This window comes from Gorilla gorilla, chromosome 10 (genome assembly GCF_029281585.2).
Source record: "Gorilla gorilla gorilla isolate KB3781 chromosome 10, NHGRI_mGorGor1-v2.1_pri, whole genome shotgun sequence".
Classification (NCBI taxonomy): domain Eukaryota; kingdom Metazoa; phylum Chordata; class Mammalia; order Primates; family Hominidae; genus Gorilla; species Gorilla gorilla.
This window is the reverse complement of record NC_073234.2, coordinates 95,225,196-95,253,174: the sequence shown is the minus strand read 5'-3', so window position 1 is coordinate 95,253,174 and position 27,979 is coordinate 95,225,196. Positions and strand designations below refer to the sequence as shown.

Genomic DNA, 27,979 nt, shown 5'->3' with positions numbered 1-27,979 from the left:
TTTTCTTATAAAAGTCAGTGTATACCTGCTGAGAAATTCCACTCCTTATGTTTACCCAAGAGAAAAAGAAAACATATGTTCTAAGAAGACTTATTCATAGCAACTTCATTCTTAGTAGTCAAAAACTAGAAATAGCCCAGGTGTTTATCAGTGGTGGAGTGGATGATCTATGGTATAGATATATAAGGGAATATTTATGCAGCAATAAAAGGGAATGAACTACTTGATAACCACAACAACATTAATGAATCTCATAAACATTTTGCTAAAAGAAGCCTTTCACAAAATAAAGATACGTTCTAAGATTCCATTTACATGAAGTTTTAGAATGGCCACTCATCTTATTTATTGTGGTGGAAAAAAAAACCCAGAACAGTAGTTGACTCTGAATGGGAGAGACAGACCAGAAAGGGACATGGGAAAATTTTCTGTAGTAATGGTATGTTCTGAATCTTGATACAGGTTAGGTTGTGTGCACTGGTTTATGCATTGATAAGACAGTGAATATATATATATATATTTAAGATCTCTGCATTTCATTGTATCTAAATTTTGCATCAAAAGAAAATGAAATATATTGAACTCTAATTAATGACAAACATGCTGAGTTATTTAGGGAGACATGTACTCTACAGTTTTACTTTTTTGGTACTTTCAAAGTAGCTGTATTAATGTGTAAATAAATGACTGTGGATAGATAAGTGTGCTGAGCAAGTAGTAGCATATTAATAGTAGAATCTAGATGGTGATTATATAGGTGTTCACCGTAAAATTCTTTCAACTTTGCTATATGTTTGAACATTTTCATACAATAAAATGTGAAGGAAAAGAGGAATAGTATATATGGAAGGTAGCATAAGGGAATTTTAAAAATGTTTTTATTTAAGTAGATCTTAGGATGTAGAGGGATGGAAAAGATTTGTTTTGGTTGAAGGAGGGTGTGAGTTGGTATAGGCAGAGATGTCGGAAAGGCATTATAGGAGGAGGGAGTAGCAATAGGAGAAATAGCAGGTTAAGAATTGGACTAGTGATTAGTTTTGTTTGGCTAAAGTACAGGGCAAAATATTGCAACATGAAGATGGAAAAGTAGAAGGCATTTGTGTAAGAAATCATTAGAAGTTCAGTTTGTGAGTGGTAGACTATTTCTTCCTTTGCAGCAAAGGGGAAGGAAGATGAGGAGTGTGAAACTGTAAAAACTTATGTGGAAAGAATGAAATCTTTAGATAATAGCCGTTGACCATTTCCATTTTCTTGATAGTGTAAGGGTATAGCTATTGGATATTTATTTGTTTTTTGAGACAGAGTCTCACTCTGTCGTCAGGCTGGAGTGCCGTGGCACCATCTCGGCTCACTGCAACCTCCACGTCCCGGGTTCAAGCAGTTCTCCTGCCTCAGCCTCCCAAGTAGCTGGGACTACAGGTGCACACCGCCACGCCTGGCTAATTTTTTCTTTTTGTATTTTAGTAGAGACAGGGTTTCACCATGTTGCCCAGGCTGGTCTTGAACTCCTGAGCTCAGGCAGTCCGCCCACCTCGGCCTCCCAAAGTGCTAGGATTACAGGCGTGAGCCACCGCGCCCGGCCAGCTATTGGATATTTATTATAAGTGGGATTGTGGATCAGTGGGATTTGATACCGATGAGATCTTAAGGCAAATGTCAGAGATTTGAGGTGATAAATAGAATGTGTTAGGAATTCTGGCAGTAGACATTTAAAAAATATCTGCTGGTAGTGTATTACACTGAGTTTAGTGTGAAGTCATTGAGGACCAAATCCACATAGTTTCTAAATTCTTCTAGCATTGTTTGACAGCATCTGTGTGGGAGAACAGAGCAAATTAATGGTATTACTCAGTCCTAGAGATTGGCAAGGGTTACCAAGAATCCTGAGGTGCAGTGAATGTGTAGTTGAAGTAAAAAGGAGGCAAGTAAAGCCTGTGAATGGTGGTAGACTGGAAGAGTTGGAATGAGTCAAGAGTCAGGAATTCACAATGAGGACAAAAGAAGATTCAGTTTAAAAAGGGTGGAGGAGATGCAGGATGTGGTACCACGTTCTTCTCTGCTGAATTTCAGAGTTCTAAGGTCTTCACAGTGAAACATTTGGAAGTAACTGGCATCATCCTCCACTTGATCACATAAACCTAGAACTTTGGAGGCTTGTTGTTTTTTTTCTTTTGTTTTGTTTTGCTTTTTGGTAACCTGATTTTCTTTTTTCTCTTTTTCAACTTTTATTTTAGATTTAGAGGGTACATGTGCAGGTTTGTTATCTGGGTATATTATGTGATGTATCTATTACCCAGGTACTGAGCAAAGTACCCAACAGTTTTTCAACTCTTCCCACTCTCCCTTGTTCCCTCCCCGACTCCCCACTGTTGTTGCCATCTTTATGTCCATGAATACAGCACCCAATATTTAGCTCACACTTATAAGTTAGAACATATGGTATTTGGTTTTCTGTTCCTGCATTAATTCAATTAGGATAATGGCCTTCACCTGCACCTTGCATCCATGTTACTGCAGAAGACATGATTTCGTTATTTTTTTATGGCTCTCCAGAATTCCATGGTGTGTATGTTTAATACCACGTTTTCTTTATCCAGTCCATCATTAATGGGCACCTAGGTTGATTCCATGTTTTTGCTGTTGTGCATAGCGCGGCAATGGACATGCAAGTACATGTGTCTTTTTGGTAGAACAATTTGTTTTCTTTGGGGTATCGACCCAGCAATGGGGTTGCTGGATCGTTCTTGGGAAGTCTTTAGGAAGCCTTCTTGAAACTTATTCTCTTAATCTCCACCTCAACGAGATTGTTTTAATTTTTGAATTTTTGCTGTGAGGATAATCTAAACTATATGAGCATGGATAACTAGATAGATGAACAAGATGAATTACTATTTTAGAACTGATACACTCCTTCTTGATTTCAGTTGCATACAATTGCATTTATGCTGTGAGTTGGTGCCAAATAGAATAGGTTTATTGTCATACACAAATGAGGAAAGATCAAGATGGATTTAAATCATCTTTGCAATAAGTGGGGGCCAATTCCCAGTGAGATGGCATCACTCACCCCTTTACGAACTAAAGAGAAAATGGCAAGAAAATGTATAAATATATTTTGCACTGGCCTCAGTGGCTTACGCCTTAATCTCAGCACTTTGGGAGGCTGAGATGGGAGCATCACTTAAGCCCAGGAGTTTGAGACCAGCCTGGGCAATGTGGCGAACACCTGTCTCTACAAAAAAATACAAAAATCAGCTGGGAAAGGTGGCACGTCTGTGGTCGCAGCTGCTTGGGAGGCTGAGGTGGAAGAATCACCTGAGCCTGGGAAGTTGAGGCTACAGTGAGCTATGTTCGAGCCACTGCACTCCAGCCTGGGTGACGAAAGTGAGACCGTGTCTCAAAAATAAATAAATAAATAAAATTTATTTTGGTTTAGATATGCACTGAAACATATATAAAGGCCTAGGTTTATGTTATTAGCTGTTTAAATAACTTTGTAACAAAAATAATTCTAGTCAATATTAGGGATGTTTTAGAAAGGTCTTATGTTACTCATATTTGAAAAATTCTGTTGTACCAGAATAAATTTAGGTCCTCCTAGCATGGTTTATAAGGCCAGTCACAACCCCTTCTTCTTATCTCTCCTTAATTCTCTCTAATCACCTACTATTGTTTCTTGTACTTTATGACCCTTCAGCAATATTAAATGTTCTCTATTTGATATACTACTCCTCTTTAAAAAAAAAAAAATTGTTTTAACCTTCACCGTTTCTTTATCCTTAATGACATAGATCAGGTTTCTCCTAGAAGCCTTGCTCCTACTTAGGCTACTCCCTAATCTCTGAGCTCCTACAAAATACAGCATTTGCTGTATTATTTTGTTTTCACATTGGTCTGTTAAAATCATATATTTAATAAGGTTCGGTATTAGTCATGATTCATTTTTTTGTATTCCCAGCATATAGTACCTTACAGATGATAGTAATTGTTGACAAAATCTGAACAGAGTAGCAGTGCTGGTGAAGGGCATTGATGTCAAACTGTGGTTTTCTGAAAGCTATTCTCTGGAAGAGGGAGTTTATTACTATAATAAAATAGAGGCTTGGGGTATACCTTTATGTCTTATGTATACAGTCTGTTCTCTTAACATGAAATAGCTGTATCAGAAAATAGTGTTCCATTTGGATCAGACATAACTATTCCATTGAGCTTTATACATTGCTGTTTTGTAAGCTGAGCTGCTTCTATTTCCCTCCCCTTTTTTGGTTCTATAGTACTTAATAATTACATCATACAGTGATTTACTAGTATATTTTAATTTTGAAGTCATGAGTAGGCAGAATTGTAAATAAAATGTAAATAATACAAAGATAAAGTATTAGCATATAATCTTTCTACATTTTCTTAGAGTTTCTCCTGTTTTTTTTTCCAGGAACCCTGAAATTATCTGCAGGAGTTGCTTCATGTGATTGCTCTTTTTAATTATGTCCATGTGAAGAAAACATTGCCAATAATGTTAGCTTTCTTTTTCTCAGCAGTAGTCAGTTTTGACATTACTTGCTTATGGGCTAGCCCTCTACATTTTACAGGGCGTAGTTTCTCTAATAAACTTTTCCCCCCATATTGGAAACTTTATGACTTAAAAATATCTGGGAAATAATCATTACTCATAGAACTGACACAGAAGTTGTAGAATCCACACACGTAAGCATAAGGACTTTTATTTTACTAGGGAGAAGTCCTCACGTGATTTTTTTGTACTCTTATTTTAGGCTCTTTAAAAAAAATTTTGGCAAATTAAGAGTTGCAGATTAGTATGGAAGATAAAAAGTTGTCAGATAGTTTTAAGAGGAGACAGCTGAAAGCAAGACGAAAGGCAGACAACCTGCTAAAAGCAAACATAATTCCCAAAAAGCGTGTTAGGTATTTTAGCTGCGTAAACTATTGGTTATAAGGACATTGTTGTGTAACAGCAGAGTGTAATAACTGATGCAATAATGAGTTAATAGAAAAAAGTTAAATTACATTTTTGTATTTGTTTAAAATGAAAAAGGAGTGTGTGATAGATTTTAGGAAGATTTCCAATAAAAGACTTTTTTTTAAGGCAATACCAACGATTTATATATACTCCTTTTTGTGAATTTGATCATAATATTTTATAGGAACATTTTTGGGATCTATGACAGTATGTTTAAGTGAAACTAGAATTTAAAAATATGAATCCTCGGATGATAGCTTAGTACCTGTGTGTGTGTATTTTAAGATTATTAGATGTGACTTTTTCCTTGATCTTTCTATCCATGGGAATCCCAAAGCCTTATATGGTCAAGACTTAGCTTTTAGATTTCTAGTGAAATGCAAGGCACCACTCCAAAAAAGAAAGAAAAGAAAAAAACCAACTAGCTGTCTTTTACTCTGTCTTCAGTTCTGTCTTTTTTGCCTGGCTTTATTACCACAGTAGATAAATTACTAAGAACCTTCTGTGCGTTGGTAGTCTGTCTTAGTAGAGGGAGGAATTCCTTTTGTGGCAGTAGTTTTATGCTACAGTGCTGTTATTTTAACAGAACATTATATGCTATTGGTTATGTAATTTTTTAAAGGAAACTTAAAAGCAGTCTCATTATGTTATGTCACTATAAGGGTAGAGAGGGGTTAGATCTTCATGTGGTGTAACTAGGAAGTGTAGGTTTCATTGATGGTAGATACTAGGGAAGGTGAAAGCAAAATTATTACTTCCTTGGAATCTTTCTGCCATGGAACTCCTGCTACCTGAATAGAGGGCACAGGTGATAATGAGGTGAACATTCAGGAGCAGCAATGATAAGTGACAAAGGGATGCTAGGATAACTTACTTCTACTCTGGTATGTTCTTATTTAGCTCTAAGTACAGTTATCTTTTTGCCTTGAAGGATATGATTTTTCTGAGTGGTCATGAGTATCACTTATTTATACATTTAACTCCAAGATGGTTTAATAGTCTGTAGAAGATTTTTAGTATCAATTACACATTTTTCATGTAGGAAAAAGGAAAGTATTATTTGCCTATTTAACAAAAGAAAATTGGAAAAGGTTTTTACAATGTATCCATTCTCCTGTAGTAAGTCAGCTATGATACAGAAAAATTTCTCTGATCACAGTGATTTACAGGTGACAAAGTATTGGTAAACTATTTCCTAGTCCTACTAATGAAGCTAAATCATACTTGTAGACAAGGTTTCTTTCCTTCAGCATTTGATTACTGTCTAATGTGTTCTAGATACTGTACATATAGTAACAACTAAGATGGGTTCTTGCTTTTGAGAGCCTGTTTGAGAGCCCGTAGTGTAGTGGAGGCAGAAGAGGGAGAAAAGGGATGAATGTAAAGATAGTACATACGAGTAGATAATTATACAATTTTTAAAGTATGTTAGGACAGGTATGTTATAATATCACCGAAAATAGTGGGAGGCAGTTATTCAACCTTAGCTACGTTAACATAGGCTGGAGAAGACATTAGAAATAAAGGCTTAAGGTGTAAAAGACTAAATTGAGAAATCTGTAGGGTCTAACAGTGTGTCATCCATTACTCAGGGCACCCTTTATCTTCCTCCAGAGAAGTTAAAAGTCCTAAATTACTGTAGTTAATTACTTTTTTTTTTTTTTTTGAGACACAGTCTTGCTTTTGTCGCCCAGGCTGGGAGTACAGTGGCGCAATCTTGGCTCACGGCAACTCCACCTCCCAGGTTCAAGCAGTTCTCCTGCCTCAGCCTCCTGAATAGCTGGGATTACAGGCACTCGCCACCACTCCCAGCTAATTTTTGTATTTTTAGTAGAGATGGGGTTTCACCATGTTGGCCAGGCTGGTCTTGAACTCTTAACCTCAAGTGATCCGCCCACCTTGGCCTTCCAAAGTACTGGGATTATAGGGATGAGCCACCACGCCTGACCTCAAAGAGCATTTATTAACATTTTCCATTCAGTAGTTTCATGGAAACAGTTTGGGAAATACTATGATAATTTTTTTTTTAAGTAACTTTACTTTCAGAAGGGCTCCACACTGACAGTTGTTTCAGGAGGCAGATTAAAAATTTAGGTGTTCTTATTTCTGCCCTATTACTTCCCCTTTTGACAGGATAGTGATATGCTTTGAAGAGATGTTAAAAATTTAAATATAAAAGTACTAGCATCGAAGAAAATGATTGAATGAATGAATTATGCAGCAGAAAATTTATATTTCCCTCAATGCAAATGTGTAAAAGTTGACATTTCTTTTTTAAAAAAATTATTGCCATTTGCCCTGTCTCCTCAAAAGTAAATATTAAACAAATAATAATTTTTATTATTTATTAGAATAACTGGTTAGACTTGTTTTGTATAGTTTTTACTTGTTAATCATGAGTACTGCCACATTATCAGACAATTATTATTTTTTGGTTCTCAAGTTATAATTTCAGATTGGGCATGTTTAAGAAATGGAGGGTGGTCTAGTGTTATTAGAGCTTTGAATTTGTGGAAGTGGAGAGAGAGTTTAGGTAACTCTTACTTGATGACATTTAAGAAGGGTGAAAATACAGGAGAAAAGACATATTATAAGTTGCAGAAGGGAACATAATGTTTGGATACACATACGCTTAAGCAGTGAAGACTGGTATGAATACTTTATACATTCATCAAAATCCAACAGTATGGCCATTAGTTATCACTGCATAGTAGATTACCCCCAAACTTAAAATACCAAACATTAGCTCACACTTTCTGTGGGTCAGGAATGGATATGACTTAGCTGGGTGCTTCTGACTAAAGGTTTCTCATGATATTTTCCTCGACCTATTGGCTGGGACTGCCATCTCATCTGAAGGCTTGGGTAGGGTAGGGTGGGGATCTGCTTCCAAGTTCACTTACGTTATTGGCAGGCCTTGCTTCCTTCCCATATGTGTCTCTCAACATGGCTGCCTTCCAGCATGACATTTGGCTTATCCCAAGTTGTGAGTGATCCAGGAGACAGCAAGAGAGGAGGGTGCATGCCAAGATGGAAGCCATAGTCTTTTTATAACCTAATCTCAGAAGTGACATCTTATTACTTCTGTCTCATTAAGTTTGTAAGAAACAAGTCACCCAGTCTAGGGGAGGCAGTTACACAAGTGTGTGACTACCATGAGGTAGTGATCATTGCCACCTTAGAGGCTACCTACTATAAGCAAACTAATATAATATTTGTGGTATTTTACATTCTTCAATTTACATTGCCATGTACTTAGCAGTTGGTTCCTATTTATTAATGCCTTAAGAGCTGCTTGTTATCTCCCTTTCTCACTATTCAACAAGATACTTGAATCAATTTTATCTTTGCTTCTTTCCCCTCTGCCCCATCTAAATGTTCAGTGCCCCTCTTATTTTGTGACTTTGAAGTATTAACTCCTGTTTCCTCAACTCCCCTTATCAGTGGTCCCAGAAATGCAGAGTAACTTGGTTGTCTAAAATGGAAAATATTATTTAGTTAAGATAACCATATAAGATTTTTTCAATCCTTCATCATCCCCAGGATCCAGAATTATATATTCTTAACTTCATTTTTTATTTTTTTAAAAACATATCTGAATATAGCTGAATAATTACTAGGTTCTCAGTCTCTCTTATACATATCTTTGCTCTTTCTTTCTGAAAAGGATTCAGGAATATAGTTGCCCCGTGCCCTCCAACTTTTTTTTTCTTTCCATGTCATAACATGACAAAAAAAATTTCCCTTCTCTTCCAAAACCTTTCCCCTTTTTCTCAATTGGAGAGAGAGAGAGAGAGAGAGAGAGTGAGTGAGTGAGTGTGTGTGTGGGTGTGTGTGTGTATTCTTGAGGTTTCTGAAGTTACCCATGTATACTGGAGTAAGGAGAATTTGAGATTAGATAGTTAATATTAGAAATTTATCTATGTGTATGCTTATGTCTGATGGCCTATGAGTTTATTGCAGGCAAGGTTTGGCTCTCTTTTAAAATGGTTTTGAGCTAGGCCTCCATGCTTTATGTTAAAAAGTAAGTTGTTCAATTAATGTTGATTGTCCGTAACTAACCATCGTTTAATTAGAAAGCATCTTTTCAGAATCTCTTTATACAAATCCTTTGATATACTTTTGTTAAAAAGGATGCATATTACATATGATTATTTTAATTAAAAAATGTTAGAAGACTGAAGTAACGGTTCAAATTTGGGTAAATTTTCCTTTACAACTAGAGAGAGTATTTTCTTAAGGATTTCTTTAAGATTTAGAAGATAGGCCTGAAAACATTTCAGTGGATATTTTTGTGTAGGATAATTTTTAACTACATTTCAATTCTAGACATACTCAATTAGTTGCTTACTGGGGAAGATGAGGAAGTCAGCACTTACCCATTTTAATCTTCGTCTCATTTTGTTAGCCATGTTACTATTTCTACCTTATTAGAGTGTATGATATTTAAATCCTTTCTAATTTACTTTGTATGAGTTTTTCAACCATGCTGTTTTGAATTCTGAGTTTATTTTGTTCTTTTGACTGGATTTTATCGTTAAATAAGATTTATCATCCACCTTTGATCTCTTATTTTATTCAATGTTATTAAGTAGCCTCAAAATGTAGGGCATTTTCTTTGGTTTTTCAAGTTATGTCCTCTTCCACACTGCTGTCTCTATCTGAAGTTTTACATGCTTATATACTGCTATGGTCTGAATATTTCTGTCATGCCTAAAAATTCATATCTTGGATTCCTTACCCCAAGGTGTGATGGTATTAGAAGATGGGACCTTTGGGAGATGGTTAGGTCATGAGGGCAGAACCCTTTTAAATTGAAATTAGTGCTCTTATAAAAGAGGCCCAAGGGAGCTGCTTGCCCTTCCACCATATGAGGATACGTGTATGAGTCAGGACGCAGACCTTCACTGGACATGGAATCTGCCAGTGCCTTGATCTTGGACTTCTGACTCCAAAATTATGAAATAAATGTTTGCTGCTTATAAGTCCCCCAGTTTATGATATTTTAAAAATAATAGCAGCTCAAACAAACCAAGACACATTAACCCCAACCCCACCATTTCTTTTTTATTTTTTCTTCCTGTAGTATGTGTTGTTCATAGTTGTTGGATTAGGTTAGACTACAGAGGGCTGATTTGTATTCAAGGATTGGCAAGAAAAGTTGAGACCCAGTGCAGAATTGTATCAAAATAGCAAGCGAACAGTACAAATGTTGTAAACCAGATAAAGATACAGGGATATGGGAGATATTATTTCCCAGTCAGTGTCTCCCTACCTCATGTGTTGGTGGTCATTGTGGCTCACTTGGCATGAGGAACCCAGTGGGGAGCAGCTCAGAGCCTGGATTTTGTTGTCTTTTCTATCACTAGGCTGGTGGAGAAAGAAGCAAAGGGAGAGCCCATCAGCTTTCTCTTCTGCATGTTACTATGTAGGCCATTCCTTGCTGTGACATTCGTTTTCTAGGGCTCTATTTCCTACTCCCTTATAGGGCCTTCAGTTGAACTGGACATGTTCTGTCACAATTGCCATAGTGTTTATTCTGTATCTTTTTAGAGATAATCCATATGTGAGCAAATACACACACACGAAATATATCACATTGGTCAGAGACTACTCGTGTTTTACATTTGTTCTTTTAACTTTGCAAAATATCCAGGAATTTGTTTCATATTAGTCCATAAATTAGTTCTTTATTGATGGACATTTAAATTGTTTCCAGTTTTACACTTACCAGAACTTAGCAAATAATTCTGTACATGTCATTTTGCACATGTGATTGTATCTGCAGAATAAATTCCTAGAATGAAATTGCAGTGTCAAGGGATATGTGCCTTTGAAATTTTGATAGATAGAACCAAATTGTTTTGGGGTGTTATTTTACCTTTTGCTGCTGCTGTTTAGTTGTGTAGCCTATTGGTTAGGGGTACAGATGCTGAAGCCAGACTGCTGGGTTAAAATCCTGAATTTTGCCAGTTATCATCTGTTAAATGGTAGTAATAGTTGTCACTTACTGGGTTGTTGTGAAGATTAAATGAATTAGTATATGTAAACTACCTGGAACAGTTCCATGGCACGTATAAAAGTGCTATGTAAGTAAGGGTTAGTGTTTATTTAGGACATGGATTCTGTAAAATGTGGCTTCACTCTGCCATTTTTACTAGGAAGAACTTCTTATAATTCTATTTTCCATTTTCCTCTTGCTTCTATGTAACTGCACTTTATTTCTTTCCCTCCTGCCTCTTCAAGCTACTGCTTCTCAACCCTCTGTTGTTTCCCCTTTCTTAAATACTCATGCCCTCTGGGTTCTGACATAGCTTTCTCTGATCACTTTTTACACATGCTGCTTGTGCCTTGTTATTTATTCCTCTAGCTTTGGTTACTGTGGGTATCAGTGGTTCACAATCTAATGTATTTTACAAGTTAGATGGGCAACTTCTTTCAAGAGGAAATTTCTGGGCACCACCTTCAGAGATTTTGATTTCTCCTCTCCCCCAAATATTGGTTAAGTACTTTAGTTAAATCCATAGCATTTATCATAGCTCTTTTTGTTGTTGTGTGTTTAGTTACGTGTCTTGTGCTGGACTCTAAGCTGTGTGAATTCAGGTATCTGGTCTGTATACTTCACCATTGTATTCCTACCAGCCAGCATAGTGTCTGGCTGTAGCAGACACTCAGTAAATAATTGTTGAATTATTAATCTGTTCTCTTTATGGCCCACTTGTTTTGCTGAACACTGTTTCATCAAGAAACAATTAGTTAACAACTATATGTATTAACTATGTTAATGTTTTGTTTTGGAAGACTGTAACAATTTTATGTCCTTACTGTAGAGATGTTTTTGGGAAATAACTCAGTGACTTTAAGACGTTAATGACTTAAAGTGTTAATTAACGCTTTGGTGTGTATTCTTCCAGGCTTTTCATTAGACATTGCAACAGCAAGAATTGTGTCATATTATGAGTATTCTTTTGTAACTTGTGTTTTAAGTAAATAGTAAGTAGAAGCTTTTGTTTCCCTGAAACTAAAATTTTCTCATTAGTGTATTTATTGAGTGTATTTATTGATTAAACCCCTCTAGCTGAGTTTGTGAACCACATCTGATAAACTATAGAATTCAGCAAGGAAACCTTTCTCTGTATCTGCCTTCCACCCTATCTCCAGAGTGCAGACAGTAATGAGACCTGCATAACATTTATTTTCTCCAAAGTTTTCTTTTAACTTATTTCCATTCACATATTGAGTTTTCCTTTATTTCGCTATATCACTGTTAAGTTTCATAGCATTTTTCTACTTACTTGCTTATCTTTTTTTCTTAATTGGGCATCCTGTGGACAAGATTGTTTATTTTAGTTCATCAACAAAAATTTATTGAAATAGCACTGTCAGGAATTATGGAATGTGTAAGGCAGTTTCTATTCTTAAGGAACTATAATCTAGCCAGGAGAAGAGTGGAAATACATAAAATACTAATAAAGTCAGCATGTCTTACACAGTACTTAATACAGTTTTATGTATACGTACACACAGTAGGTCATAAATGCCTACTCATTTAAGAAATTAGTATTTTGGTTCACTACATATGTATTATGTATTTGCTGTATACTAGGCATTGTGCACAAAGGAAACAGGAAAATATGCCCTCTAGTGTTGGTCTTTGTATCTACCAAAATGAATGACTTACTGCATTACGTTATATGTGGTAGGCAATCAGTAAAAATTATTCATGAAAGAATGACCCTGAAGTTCAATTTATTTTGTATCCCTAATGACTAAAGTCCAGAAGAAATTCTGTGCCCTTACTAAGTCCCCAAATAAAAGTGTTGGCTTCTAAAAATCTAGGTTCAATGTACTACTTTATAGATTTTTATCAGTAAAGGAAATAACAGAGCTATGTAACAAGAATAGATAAAGAGCATATTTTAATCTTTGGATATTTGTGGTTTCTAGTTTTTGGCATTCTCATTCAAATATATAGTATTTGTTGAATGAATATTTATACAGTAATTAAATTACTTTTTCTTTAGAAACTTTTATGGGCTTTTTGTCTTGAATTGTTTTCGTCAGATTTTTTTATATCCTGTATTTGCTATGTCTAGTTCATTCAGTCAACAAATATATATTGTGATCTGTCTTTGTCAGACACTGTTCTTCTATAATTACTCTTAGATACTATATATAAGCCTCAACTTTTGTTTGTCCAAATGAAGAGTTCCCTATGGTCTAGCCATTGTGTATGTTTTGGATTTCTTGTTCTAGTCATCTTGTCATTTGAATCTCATTTGAATATTTAATTATTATGTGGATAGATTTCTGTTTTTACATCTAGATTTTCACACCTGAGGTAGTAAAAAGGAGAGAAAAGGTCAATTTAAATGCAATGCTGGACTCTTTGTTTTCATAACTAAATATAGATGGCCTCCTAAAATTGTACTTGCTTTTCATTTGCCAGTATTCTAATGCAAGAGCTAGGTTTTTCTTTTTTATTATTTACTATAGGAGTACTGCTTGGAGTTTTTCTTTGTCTTTCTTGTGTAAACCACACCCATAATTCCTCCTTTGAAATGTCCCGCTTCAGTTTTCTTTAAAATAGAACAAAAACATTGCTTGGACAGTATCCAATTCAGTTCCTCTTTAAACATACTGACATTTATGTCGCCCTGAATGCTTGGGGCATGAAATATTTTCTAGTATATACACACATTTCTGCTTGTACCAGTTGAGCTTGTCCTGAGAGTCATAAAGAATTGTTTCTGTTTGGCTGAATGTGGTGGCTCACACCTGTAATGCCAGCACTTTGGGAGGCCAAAGCAAGAGGATTGCTTGAGGCCAGGAGTTCTAGACCAGCCTGGGCAACATAGTGAGACACTATCTCTAACAAAAAACAAACAAAAAAGGAATTGTTTCTGTGAAGAGGAAATTGACTAAGAGAACTTCTGTATTCAAAGTAATTCAAACTAATTTGCCTATTACCTATCAATAATTAGCTGTTCCTAATGATCAGGCACAAATTGCAAGCATTTCGGGTAATGGACTATAATTTCATTTTCACCTAAATTGTTATAATTACATTTATACAACTCTTTTCTTTTGCTTTGCTCTTCTGAATCATATATAAACTTATGAATGAGTTTGCAGAAAAGTTTGTTTGAAGGATGTTTGTAATCCCTAAGATTTTCTTAGGGCATCTTTTAAAACTTAACCATCCTCTTAGAAGCTTTTGGCAGGTGGGACTCTTACCAAAAGTGGCACTAAAAGGAATATTTGACAATTCTTTGCCATTTAACTGTTTCATAATTTATAGTGGGATAAAAATGCATTCTAGAATAATAATATAAAAAGGAGAAAATAATTTAAATGGGGAAGAATTAGCATGGACCATATAAACAATAGTGTTTAACTTTTTGACACGTACTACTTTATGCGCTGTATATATTCATATATTTGTCATAGTAAACTTTTGAGGTAGTGGGTTCTATTATTATCCTCATTTTCAGGAGGAGACTGTGGCACACAAGATGGGAGTTTACCCAAGAACACCCAACCAGTAAATGGCAGAACTGGATTAATTCCAGACAGTCTGGCTCTAGAGTTTGTACTTTTAACAAAAATAATTTCAAGAAAAGGAATATAACAATGTTAGAATTTATTCCAAATGCTACTTGTTTTGTGATGGCAAGTTTACTCAATTTAATTATGTTTGTTTAAACATACTTGTTCTATTTTAGGAATTAAATTTAATGTTTTTTCAAGCTACACATCTCAAGATCTGTCTTTAAGTCATGGACTCTGTCTGCTTTGAGCATTGTATAAACACCTTGTTAACTCTTTGTTAGCAGGCTTCTCAGTTTTTTCCTTATGAACATGTGTGGAACAATAAAAACTAAAGTTTTATGTACTTCAATTAGTTTACAACTCAAGTTGACAAAGCTGCCTGTACCTGGAATTAAATGACAAAACTGTCTTCACACAGCCATTTATTATTGGTAATTATTCTGCATTTACATTCAAGAAAAACTTGAAGGTAAACCATGTCAGATAAGATTTTGAAAGTGTATTTGAGCCGTTCTGCTTCTTTCCTTATATGGTTCAGTAAACTGACCAAATTTAGTCAGAAATTTAAGTCAGCAAGTCTTGTTTTTCTTAATGTGCTACATGTGTTAGCTTTTGATTCTCTTAGCAACAATATTTTTATGGGCATGCTTTGCCAGTTTCTTTTATGTACTTTATAAATGTTGAGGACAACAGTTTGAACAGTTTACACCACTAATTTGAGATTGATATATATATTTTGCGGCAATGCTTTTAGCATTTAATTTATATTAAAATATTTCAAAAACATGTATAAACAAAAGAACAAGCAGATTTAACATTAATTGCTTTTGGTATTGGTATTTTGTTGGTGTTTCTTATGTCGACTTAAAAGTATATACATTTAAAATCAAAATTAGCAGTGTTTCATTTATTGGAGAATAGCTATTTCTGTGTGTTAATGTCTTTCAAAGAGCCAGCGTAATCACCTTCTTCAAATGGAGAAACTTTAAAAATTACCAGTTTGTCATGAAAGTCTTTTATCTTAAGTGTCAAAGGATTACTCAAAAGATGGCAGATAAGACCCTATTCTGGATCTTGCTTACCTCACCGTATTTGGCTTTGCGTCTTTATATACCAGACCTGTTTTTCACTTGTTCTTACGTTAAACTCAAATATATGAGTCACCTCCAGGAAATATTCCCTGACGACCACCATTCCTTCTTAGTTATCCTTTTCTTAGCTCTCATAAAAACCAGTGGACGTGTCTGAAATTGTCTTACCATATTCCTTTTGATATAATCATCTATTTTTATATTTGTCTTCTGTACTAGGTAGTGTCTTGAACTTTCTATTTCTAGCTGTTTAGTGACTAAGGTATCACAAATGTCTGTTTTCCAAGCACAATATCCTGATCATAATTTAATCTTACCCCTTTCCTTACTGTTTTCAAAATCACTTCTCTACACTCTTTCCCTGAATGATTTCAAGTCCCATTGTTTTATTACCTCAATGCAGATAATTCCCAAGTTGACATTTTCTTCCCACGTTTATTTTCACAGCTCCAGATCTATATGGTTAGATAGGTGTACAGACACCTATAAATTCAGCATATCCAAAACAAATAAAATTGTCATCTTTCTTTTCCCAATCTGCTGCTTGAATCTGTGGTGTTTATCTTCATGAATGTCTTCTTCCTGCATCTTAACTCTTCATATCTTTCATTAAACCTTGAACATTTCCTCCTAAGCTTCCTTAATACAGTTTCATGAGTACAGGCATACCTTAGAGATACTGTGGGTTTGGTTCCAGACTACCACAAAAAAAGTGAGTCACACAAATTTTTTTGGTTTCTCAGTGCATATAAAAGTTGTGTTTATGCTATACCGTAGTCTATTAAATGTAATGTAGCATTATATCTTTAAAAAATCATAATGCTGTAGTACATACCTTAATTTAAAAATGCTTTATTGCTAAAAACAAATGCTAGTGATTATATGAGCCTTCAGCCAGTCATAGTCTTTTTGCTGGTGGAGGGTTTTTTTTGTTTTGTTTTGTTTGTTTTTGTTTTGACAGAGTCTTGCTCTGTCGCCGAGGCTGGAGTGCAGTGGCACAATCTCGGCTCACTGTAAACTGCACCTCCCAGATTCAAGCAATTCTCCTGCCTCCACCTCCCGAGTAGCTGGGATTATAGGTGCGTGCCCCCACACCCAACTCATTTTTGTATTTTTAGTAGAGATGGGGTTTCACCATGTTGGTCAGGCTGGTCCCATACTCCTGACCTCATGATCCTCCCGCCTCGGCCTCCCAAAGTGCTAGGATTACAGGCGTGAGCCACCGCGCCTGGCCTGGTGGAGGGTCTTGACTTGATGTTGGCTGCTGATTAATCAGGGTGGTGGTTGCTGAAGGTTGGAGTGACTGTGACAGTTTCATAAAATAAGACAAGTTTCCCTCATCAACTGACTCTTCCTCTCATGAAAGATTTCTCTGTAGTATGTGATGCTGTTTGATAGCATTTTACCCCCAGTAGAACGTCTTTCAGAATTGGAGTCGATCCTCTCAGACCCTGCCACTGTATCAACCAAGTTTATGTATTTTCTAAACCTTTTATTGCTATTTCAACAATGTTCACAGCATCTTCACCAGGAGTAGATTCCCTCTCAAGAAACCACTTGCTTTGCTTGTCCATGAGAAATAACTCCTCATCTATTCAAGTTTTATCATGAGATTGCAGCAATTCAGTCACATCCTCAGGCTCCACTTCTAATTCTTGTTCTCTTGCCGTTTATACCACATCTGCAGTTACTTCCTTCACTGAAGTCTTGAATCCTTCTAAGTCATCCATGAGGGTTGGAATCAACTTTCAAACTCCCATTAATGTTGATATTTTGACCTCCTTCCATGAATCACCAATGTTCTTAATAGCATGTAGAATAGTGAATTCTTTCCGAAAGGTTTTCAATTTACTTTGCCCAGATCCATCAGAGGAATCACTATCTGTGGCAACTAACTATAGCATTACAAAATGTATTTTTTAAATACGAAGACATAAAAGTGGAGATTACTCCTTGAGCTGCAGAATGGATGTTTTGTTAGCAGGCATGAAAACAACATTAATCCTGTACATCTCCCATCAGACCCCTTGGGTGACCAGGTTCATTGTTGTTAGCAGCAATATTTTGAAAGGAATCTTTTTTTCTGAGCAATAGGTCTCAATAGTGGGCTTAAAATACTTAGTAAACCATGCTGTAAACGGATGTGCTGCCATCCAGGCTTTGTTGTTCCATTTATAGAGCACTGGCAGAGTAGATTTAGTGTAATTCTTAAGGGACCTAGGATTTTTGGAATGGGTAATGAGCACTGGCTTCAAACTTAAGGTCACCAGCTGCATTAGCCCCTGAAAAGAGATTCAACCTGTCCGTGGAAACTTTGAAGCCAGGCATTGATTTCTCCTCTCAAGCTATAAAAGTGCTACATGTCATCTTCTTCCAGTAGCTGCCTTGTCTACAGTGAAACGCTATTGTTTAGTTGTAGCCACCTTCATCAGTGATTTTAGCTGCATCTTCCAGATGCAGCTTCTCCATCAGCACTTGCTGCTTCACCTTGCACTTGTATGATATGGAGATTGCTTCTTACCTCAAACCTCATGAATCAACTTCCTGTTAGCTTCAGACTTTTCTTCTCCAGCTTCCTCACCTCTCTTGGGCTTCATAGAATTGAAGAGAGCTGGGGCCTTACTCTCTATTAGGCTTTGGCTTAAGGGAACGTTGCAGCTAGTTTGACCTGTCCAGGTCACTAACACTTTCTCCATGTCCGCAGTAAGGCTGCTTTGCTTTCTTACCATTTGTGTGTTCACTGGAGTAGCACTTTTAATTTCCTTCAGGAACTTTTCCTTTGCATTAACAACTTGGCTGTTTGGCACAAGAGGCCTAGCTTTTGGCCTACCTCAGCATACCTTTCTCACCAAGCTTAATCATTTCTAGCTTTTGATTTAAAATGAGAGACACATGACTCTTCCTTTCACTTGAGTACTTAGAGGTGATTGTAGGGTTATTCATTGGTCTAATTTTAATATTGTTATTTCTAAGGGAATAGGGAGGCCTCAGGAAAGGGAGAGAGATGGGGAACTGCCGGTTTGTGGAGTGGTCAGAGCATATATATAACCTTTATCAATTAAGTTCACCATCTTCTATGAATATGGTTCATGGCGCCCCAAAACAATTGAAATAGTAACATCACAGATCACTGATCACAAATCACCATAACAGATCTAGTAATAATGAAAAAATTTAAAATGTTGTGCAAATTACCAAAATGTGACACAGACATGAGGTAAGCACATGTTTAGAAAAGTGGCACCAATACACTTGCCTGACACGGGGTTGCCACAAACCTTCAAATTTTAAACAAACAAACAAAAAAATGCAGTATCCATGAGGCACAGTAAAACTAGGTATGCCGATATCGGTGGTGGTTTAGTTCAGGCCCTTTCCTCTTCTTATTGCTTCTGTGACCTTTCTGAAATACTGATCTGATCACGTCACCCCTCTTCCTAAAAACTCTAAATAAGCTTTTTCAAGCATTATCTTGAAATTCTAAAGTGTTTTTTTCTACTTTCTCCTACTGCTTACTTGAGCCACCGTTACTGATGGGAACATAGCAGATTCTGTTCATCTTTTGAGGTAAAAAGAGGTTGAAAATCATCTGTAGTACAACTACAGTCTTTGCATTATATTCGGATCTTTTACCACTTAGCCTTATCCTGTTTTATAACTTACAGATACTTTCTACCACTGGTTGACTTGCTGTTTGTTTATTCCATGAACTTTTAGAATCAGCAGTGTCTGTGCTCAGTGAGGTTCTTGCCAGTTGATTTGGTACTTGAACTCTTACATAATCTTCAAAACTATGCTCAAATATGTAGGGACCCGTATGGACCCTCTTAGTCACAAAAAGATCTCTTTATGTCCTCAGTGATATTTTAGTACTTTCTACCCACTGCTATTATGGCCCTTATGTGATCATTGTTATTTATGGACTATCCAACTATATTTTAATGTGATCTTTTTCGTACGATCTTGGCATATATACTTTTTAGTATATATAATATGAAAAATAGCTAAAGGAATTAGTGATATTTAGCCGTAAACAGAGAATATGCTAGAATTCTTGGGGAAAAAAATGTTTTCAGAGTATTTAGAGGTTATCAGTTAAAAGAAGGATTGCATTTGGTATGTGGAGCTTGAGGAGGCAAGGCATGGAAGTTAAAGGAATACATATTTTAAGTGATACATAGTAGTCTCAAATGGTAGCCTGCTTTTTTTTTTAACTTTTAACTTGAGGTATAATTTACATTGGTAAAGTATACAACTCTTAAGTATACAATTCAGTGAAATTTCACTTGTGTATATCTCTATGTAAAAATCGCCCCGACAAAGATAGGGACATTTCCAGCTGTCCGGAAAGCCCCCTTGTGTCCCTCCTGTCATTCTCCCACAGATTTAACCCTGGTTCTGAGTCTTATCACCAGATCTTATTTTATCTGGAAACCTGCAGTATGTATCCTTTTGTACCTGCCTTCTTTACTCATTTATGTATTTCATTCATGTTATTGAAGATAGCAGTATTTTGTTCTTTTTGTTCAATGTTCTTTTCTTTTTTAATCAGTTTGTAGGATTCTGTTATGTGAATAGGATCTCCCTTCCTACACCTCACCCCACCCTGTGTATTTATCCATTCCACATAACTTTAGTAGATGCTATTAGATAGTTTTTTGAAGTGGTTGTGTGAATTTCATACTTTCACCAGCAATTTGGTTGTTTTCTTTTTTTTTGAGACAGTCTTGCTCTGTTGCTCATGCTTGGAGCTCAGTAGCGTGATCTTGGCTCACTGCAACCTCCGCCTCCCAGGTTCAAGCGATTCTCATGCTTCAGCCTCTCAAGTAGCATGTGCCACCGTGCCTGGCTAATTTTTGTATTTTTAGTAGAGACGGGGTTTTGCCGTGTTGGCCAGGCTGGTCTTGAACTCCTGACCTCAACTGATCTGCCTACCTCAGCCTCCCAAGGTGTTGGGATTATAGGCATGAGCTGCCACACCCAGCCTTGGTTGTTTTTCCACATTACCATTTAATGCTTTTTATGTAAGAAAGAACTTCTTGAATTTTTTACTTGAAACACTGTCTATTCATTGTAGACATTTTGAAAATAAAGGAAAAATTAAGGAAGAAAATAAAAGTGGGTCTCACAACCATTATTTTTAACCTTCAGGATGTATTCTTTTAGTCTTGTGTGAATTTTTTTAGTAAAGTTGATATGTTTTGGCTGTGTTCCCACCCAACTCTCATCTTGAATTGTAGTTCCCATAATCCCCATGTGTTGTGGGAGGGACCCAGTGGGAGGTAATTGAATGAATCATGGGGGCAGTTACCCCCATGCTGCTGTTCTCATGATAGTGAGTGAGTTCTCACAAGATCTGATGGTTTTATAAGAGACTTTTCCTGTTTTGTTCGGCGCTTCTCCTTGCCGCCGCCATGTGAAGGAGGAGGTGTTTGCTTCTCCTTCCACCATGATGGTAAGTTTCCTGAGGCCACCCCAGCTGTGTGGAACTGTGAGTCAATTAAACCTCTTTCCTTTATAAATTACTCAGTCTCTGGCATGTCTTTATTAGCAGCATAAGAACCGACTAATATAAAACTTTAAATCATATTAGGCATTAAAAAAATACATTGTGTGTTTTCTCCTATATTCTTTTATCCTTTTCCATTTCCATATTTGCATCCTTTTTAAAAAAAACTTGCTATACCACATTGAAAACACCTGATCTCATCTAATCTAGGAAGCTAAGCAGGGTTGGATCTGGTTAGTACTTGAATGGGAGACTACTAGGAATACCAATTGCATTTGGTATGTGGAACTTGAGGAGGCAAGGCATAGAAGTTAAAGGAATAGGTATTTTAAGTGATACATAGTAGTCTCAAATGGTAGCCTGTTTTTTTTTTTTTAACTTTTTAACTTGAGGTATAATTTACATTGGTAAAGTATACAACTCTTAAGTATACAATTCAGTGAAATTTCACTTATGTATATCCCTATGTAAAAATCACCCCAACAAAGATTTGTAGTTTTGTAGTGTTGTAGGCTTAAAAAACAAAACAAACAAAAAAAAACCTTCTTAATATATTGTGGGCATTTCCCCATATTCTTTTATAAAGAATCATTTCTTATTTGCTTGTTGATATTTTTCAATTTAAAAGAATAATCATATTTGTATTACATATAATTATCAAGTAGGGTTTTGTATTCTTATACTGAGGATAAAATTCAGGATACAGTTTTGGAGCCTATGGGATTTAAAAGAGGTTGAGAAAAAAGGTGAACAGAATTTAATGAGTATCAGCCGGGTGTGGTGACTCACACCTGTGATCCCAGCACTTTGAGAAGCCAAGGTGAGTGGATCACTTGAGGTCAGGAGTTTGAGACCAGCCAGGCCAGCATGTTGAAACCCCATTTCTACTAAAAATACAAGAATTAGCCAGGCATGGTGGCACACACCTGTAGTTCCAGCTACCTAGGAGGCTGATGCAAGAGGATCGGTTGAACCCGGGAGGCGGAGGTTGCATTGAGCCGAGATTGCGCTACTGCACTCCAGCCTGGGCGACAGAGCAAGACTCTGTCTGAAAAGAGAAAGAATTTAATCAGTATGATTTCTCAAGGAAAGTGAATGATTATGCAAGTCACAGTAAGTCACTCTCTTATCTCAGCATTCTATAAACTACTTTCTAATACAATACACTTTTTATGTTTCTTCGTCATTAAATAGCTGTGATTCTCAAACCTCTTTCTTTTAACCACTGCCCTGTGAAAAACAGTTTTCTTGAGCAATATCTGTATCAACGTTCCCTATGTATTCTTTTATCATCTCTTATATGTAAGATATGTTCTAGGCACTTTGGAAAACTGCCGTCAGCTTGCTTATAACTTGTTCTAGAGGGAAGATACATAATAATTTTAAATATGGTAGGGAATTTTTATGATAAATACCCCCTCACACTTCTTCCCTCCACTTGAAATATGAAGACACCACCGTCCAAAAAGATTAAATTACTTGTTCACAGCCACAAAATTTGTGGCAGAGCCAGAACTAGAAAACCAAAAGCTGTGATTCCCTCTCAATGCTTTTACCCTTTTTTTTTTCTGAGGTGGAGTCTTGCTCTGTTGCCCAGGCTGGAGTGCAGTGGCATGATCTCGGCTCATTGCAACCTCCACCTCCCGGGGTCAAGCAGTTTTCCTGTCTCAGTCTCCCGAGTAGCTGGGACTACAGGTGTGTGCCACCATGCCTGGCTAGTTTTTTGTATTTTTAGTAGAGACAGGGTTTCACCATGTTTCCCAGGATGGTCTTGATCTGCTGATCTCATGATCCACCTGCCTCAGCCTCCCGCTTTAAAACTTTTTAGGTACACTGTATAGTGCTTTTCTTGATAGAAACTTTGTCATTTTCTTCCTTAGGAAAATGCTGCTAAACGCATTTCTTTTGTTTCTATGGTAGTTAAGGAAAATTTATTTCATTTATACAAGTAATACTTAGCCCCTAGAATGCGTGATATCCTGTCGCAGGTAAGAAATGTGTTGATAAACTAGGAACATCTGTGGAAAGCAGTGTGTTAAATGTGGAAAAAGCTTAGTTTCTGGAAGCTGAGCATCTCTGTGAGATTCCCAGCCCTATCATTTCTGGTCTGTGTGACTTATTCAAGCTACTTAATCTCTTTGAATCTTAGCTTCCTCCTACATTCATTAATTCATTTATTGAGCCCAAGAACTCAAGGTATTGTGGAAGCAGCCGAATTCTGCATGTCAAGTACTGTGCATGGTATTGAGGATGCAGCAGAATTCCTGCTCTCAGTAAACGCTCATTCTGGGAGTGGGTAAACAGATGGTAAATAAATAAGCAAAGTATATATAGTATGTTGTAATAAACGGTATGGAGAAAAATAAAGTAGATACTCAGGATATAAAATGGTAGGGAGGGGGTTGTAATTTTAGTATGCTGTCCAAGAAAGGCAATACCAAAAAGGTGAGAGTTGAGCAAAGACTTCATTTATGAAATGTGGATACAGTCATATCTTATTTATGCATTGCTTGTGTATAATGCTGATCCATTATCTCTCATCAGCCAGCCCCAAACTGCTCTTTCTTAGGTTGAAGTGGCATTTAAGAAGGTCTTTTGTTTTCTCCATGAGTTATAGTCTGACATTAATATCCTTTTTTGTTGTTGTAGATGTGTTTTCAGTCCTAGAAAATAGTTTTTTTTCCCAAATATGAACAAACAGGAACTTCCTTTGGTGGTTAAGTACTGTCTTGGTGTTTAAGCCTCTTTTAAGGGGATGGGTAGATAAAGGTAATGGTCTATGTGTAGCAAAATGTATTAGAACCACTTTTTAAATGGCACATCAATTTTTATTACTTTCAACAGCTACTTCAAATATCCTTCCGGATTCTTAATAAACTTGGGCTTTTTATACATTTAAATGGTTAGCACATGAATTTTCCAACAAAGATCTTTTGGCAATAAACCAAAGATGACAGTGTGTAAATTAATATGTCTACTGATCAGTTTATTAGAAACACTTTTAGAGTACAGAGATAATAGTCATCAGCCCACATACTCCTAGTTGTGTATTAGTTGTTTATCATAGATAGGAAATAGGAGCTAATTAGTTCATTTACTGAGTTTTACCCACATTAGAAAAAAAAAAGGCCACTTGCCCTCTGGGCAAATAGTGGCTTTGTGTGAATTATAAGGGAAAAAAACCTTTCACCAAGTTAAAGTCTCCTTGAGTGGATTTCATCCCACCTTCCCAATCCCCCAAGTCAAATACATGGCACAGACTTTACATTCTTGGGCAGGAGTCCTGGTAATACATGGGGATTGCATCTCAGGAGGGACAATATGATGATGATTATGAATAGTGCCAGTTCCAGAAAGCCTCCCCAGGGTAAATGGAGTGTGTTTATGAATACAACCTATCTCATAGGACAGGTATAAAGTACTTATATTCACATACAGATATATCCCTAATCTGAAAATTATGGAGTTTACATTCTAGTAGAGTTAGAACATAGGTATAAATAAGAAAATTGTGGCTATTGATATTATTGATAATGTGATAGAGTACTAGGAATTACTTTAAAAGGATGACTAGGAGGGCCTTCCTGAAGAAGAAACATCTGCATTGAGATTTGTTTAATGAGAAGGAATCAGCATGCTTAGATCTGGGGGCAGAGCATTCCTGACAGTGAGAACTGCAAGAACAAAGGCTCTGAGGTATCTGGTCAAAGAATAGTAAGGTCCCTATTGTGGCTGGAACAGAGTGATTTTAGGAATAGTTGTGGGAAACAATGAGTACCTTGGAGTGGGTTTTTGTGAGAATAATGTATGTAAATCATAGATAAAGCACCTTTCATACTACCTGGCACAAAGCAAGCATTTGATAAAAGTTCCCTTCTTATTTACTTTAGGGCTGTAGTTCTCAAATTTTTTTTTATTTTAGGACTTCTTTATATTCTTAAGAATTACTGAAGATTCCAATGAGCTTTTGTTTCTGTAGGTTATATGTATTAATATTTATAGTCTTAAGAGTTTAAAACCAGGGATTTAAAATACTATTAATTCATTTAAAAGTAACTGTGATTTACCCGTTACCAAATGACATTTTTTAATTAAAATAACTAATTCATTTTTTCTTGGTTGTATGTATTAATATTTACAGTCTTAGAGTTTAAAACTGAGGATTTAAAACACTATTTAAAAATAATAGCGATTTACCCATGTTACCAAATAACATTTTTTAATTAAAATAACTAATTCATTTTTTCTTGAAAGTTTATCATTGGCAACAAATATACTGTTAATTACTTTTCTTTTTTTTTTTTTTTGGAGATGGAGTCTTGCTCTGTTGCCCATGCTGGAGGGCAATGGTGCGATCTTGGCTCACTGCAACCTCTGCCTCCTGGGTTCAGGCAATTCTCCTGCCTCAGCCTCCCGAGTAGCTGGGACTAGGCGTGCTCCACCATGCCTGGCTAATTTTTGTACTTTTAATAGAGATGGGGTTTCACCATGTTGGCCAGGATGGTCTTGAACTCCTGACCTCAGGTGATCTGCCCGCCTCGGCCTCCCAAAGTACTGGGATTACAGGCGTGAGCCACCGCGCCTGGCGTTAATTGCTTTTCTTGAAGCGACACACTCATTTTGTTCATTTGCAAGAAAAGATCTCCCAAAAATCAAAGTTAGACTAACTGTAGTTTGTCATTTAAGTAGACATAATGTTGCATGGAAAAGTAGCTAAGTCAGCTTGCATCTCAATGTCACAAGTGCTTTTCATCAAGACAACCATCATACTTGGAAGAGGTGCTTTAACATACACTTCCCATCTTGTTCCAGAGAATATAAAAACCTGTATACAAGGGCCAAGATTTAATACGTACCGCTTTGTCAAAGACATGTATGAGTAAAAATTGCTGCCCCCCAATCACCACTTTTTTTGGAGACAGAGTCTCACTCTGTTGCCCAGGTTGGAGTGCAGTGGTGTGATCATAGTTCATTGCAGCCTTGAACTCAAACTCAAGCGATCCTCCTGCCTCAGCCTCCCAAGTAGATGGGATTACAAGCACTGTGCTTAGCAATGTTTTTTTTTTTTTTTTTAAATTATGAGTACAAAGTGGTTGAAACAATGACTGTTAATAGAGGCGGGGTTTTTTTGGCCACTGCCATTATTTGTGCTAAAACACATGCAGTTTTACAGCTGGTACTTTTATACCATCACGTGTACATGTCAACAAAGTAAAAAAGGGAAATTGACATCTTAGTTTTATCTTGAAAACAGTTTTGCCCTAATCAACTCCCTAAAGGAATCTACTCCCCCTTCCCCCAGCAGACAACATTTTTGGGAACCACTGCTATAGAGACTGTTGTTAGTACTTAATTATAATGTCTTCATTTTAATAGGTACTTGTTATCCAGATTGGGTTGCCATAAAGAGTCTAGGCACATACACTACTGTTGTATGTGTACCTAAGCAAGGACCCTTAACAATTTAGTGTCATTAGCATGTTTGATGGAGTATAGTCAAGATAGCAGCAGATTTATTTACAGAGAATATTTATATTATAAAAGCTACAAAGTAGGAATTTTATTCTATTGATGTATTATTTGGAGTGTTAATTCGTATTTTTTCCAATCTTGCTTTCTGTTTTGTTTTTAGGCTTGCATTGATGACAATGTTGATATGGTGAAGTTTCTGGTAGAAAATGGAGCAAATATTAATCAACCTGATAATGAAGGCTGGATACCACTACATGCAGCAGCTTCCTGTGGATATCTTGATATTGCAGAGTAAGCCAGTTCTGTGTTTTCATTTTATTCTAGTACTGTTTGACAGACCTGAGTGTTTATTGAAATGATAAAGATAAATGAGTGAACTCTTATATTACTTTAATTCATGAAAATTATTCTTTCCAAGAAAGAAAATAAGTGGTTATTGGGAATCCATATATTCTCAGAATCAGATCTTCTTTTTGTCTCCCCACCCTCTTTGGCCTTTGGTACTTTGTATTAACATTAGTAATTGTACACATTCTCTGTCTCCATCTTTTTTCTTTTGAGTACAGCTAGAGCATTGTCAAATGATTGAGGGTTAATACTTAGCAGTCTAACTCATTCCTTTATAATCATAAATTTGGCAACTGGGTTACATTGCTATAGGGAGAATATGATACATAGTTCTCCAGTGAGCCTGTTTACTTAGTTTTTCTGAAGATTGTGTTTTTTAAAAAACACATTTTTTAGAAAATTCAATGAGAAATAGTCATTGTATTCTCTACTGCCTTTAATGTGTGGGTACACACTAAGAACATCTGATTTTTTAAAGCATTTAACAATGGAAGTATAGATATCTTGAAAAATAATTTTTTCATTAAATTATTTTTCTTATTACTATCTATCCACACAGTAAACAGTTTTGTTGTCTCTCTGCTCGTATATGAAAGCTTATCATGAATAAATATTGAATATGGGAATTCTACTCTGTAAATATCTTAGTAAGCCTTCATAGTTTTATGTCTACATTTTGCTTTTTTTCCCCATTTGTGCTGGAGATACAATATCTCAATTTCAAGGCAGAAACTGTATGGTGAAATGAAAAGTGCTCCGGCCTGTGAACGATAAGGTCTGAATTACCCGAATTTTATTACTGACTCTGCCACTAACTATACGACATCTTTCCATAATTTGTTTCCTCTTTCTGAGCCGTGATTTCTTTGTATATAAACTGAGGAAGTCTTTTTCCTGTTGCAAAACAGCAGTGGTTGTTCAAACCTAACAATCGTGATTCTCAAGTTCTTTACTTCCTTTTTGTACTTTTCCCGCTCAATCTCGAGTTCTTTACTTCCTTTTTGGACTTTTCCTGCTCAACAGAAGACT

The 27,979-nt window shown here is 36.3% G+C and overlaps 1 protein-coding gene across 6 annotated transcripts in view; it reads left to right on the top strand.

The window, feature by feature from the left end:
• The window catches only part of PPP1R12A (protein phosphatase 1 regulatory subunit 12A), a 166,459-nt gene that overhangs the window by 36,092 nt on the left and 102,388 nt on the right, over positions 1-27,979 (top strand). For all 6 annotated transcript variants that reach the window (XM_055358747.2, XM_031016581.3, XM_055358749.2 and 3 more), the window contains exon 2: positions 26,763-26,893. In XM_055358747.2, the coding sequence (XP_055214722.1) occupies positions 26,763-26,893 (131 nt within the window). The remainder of the gene's footprint in view (positions 1-26,762; positions 26,894-27,979) is intronic.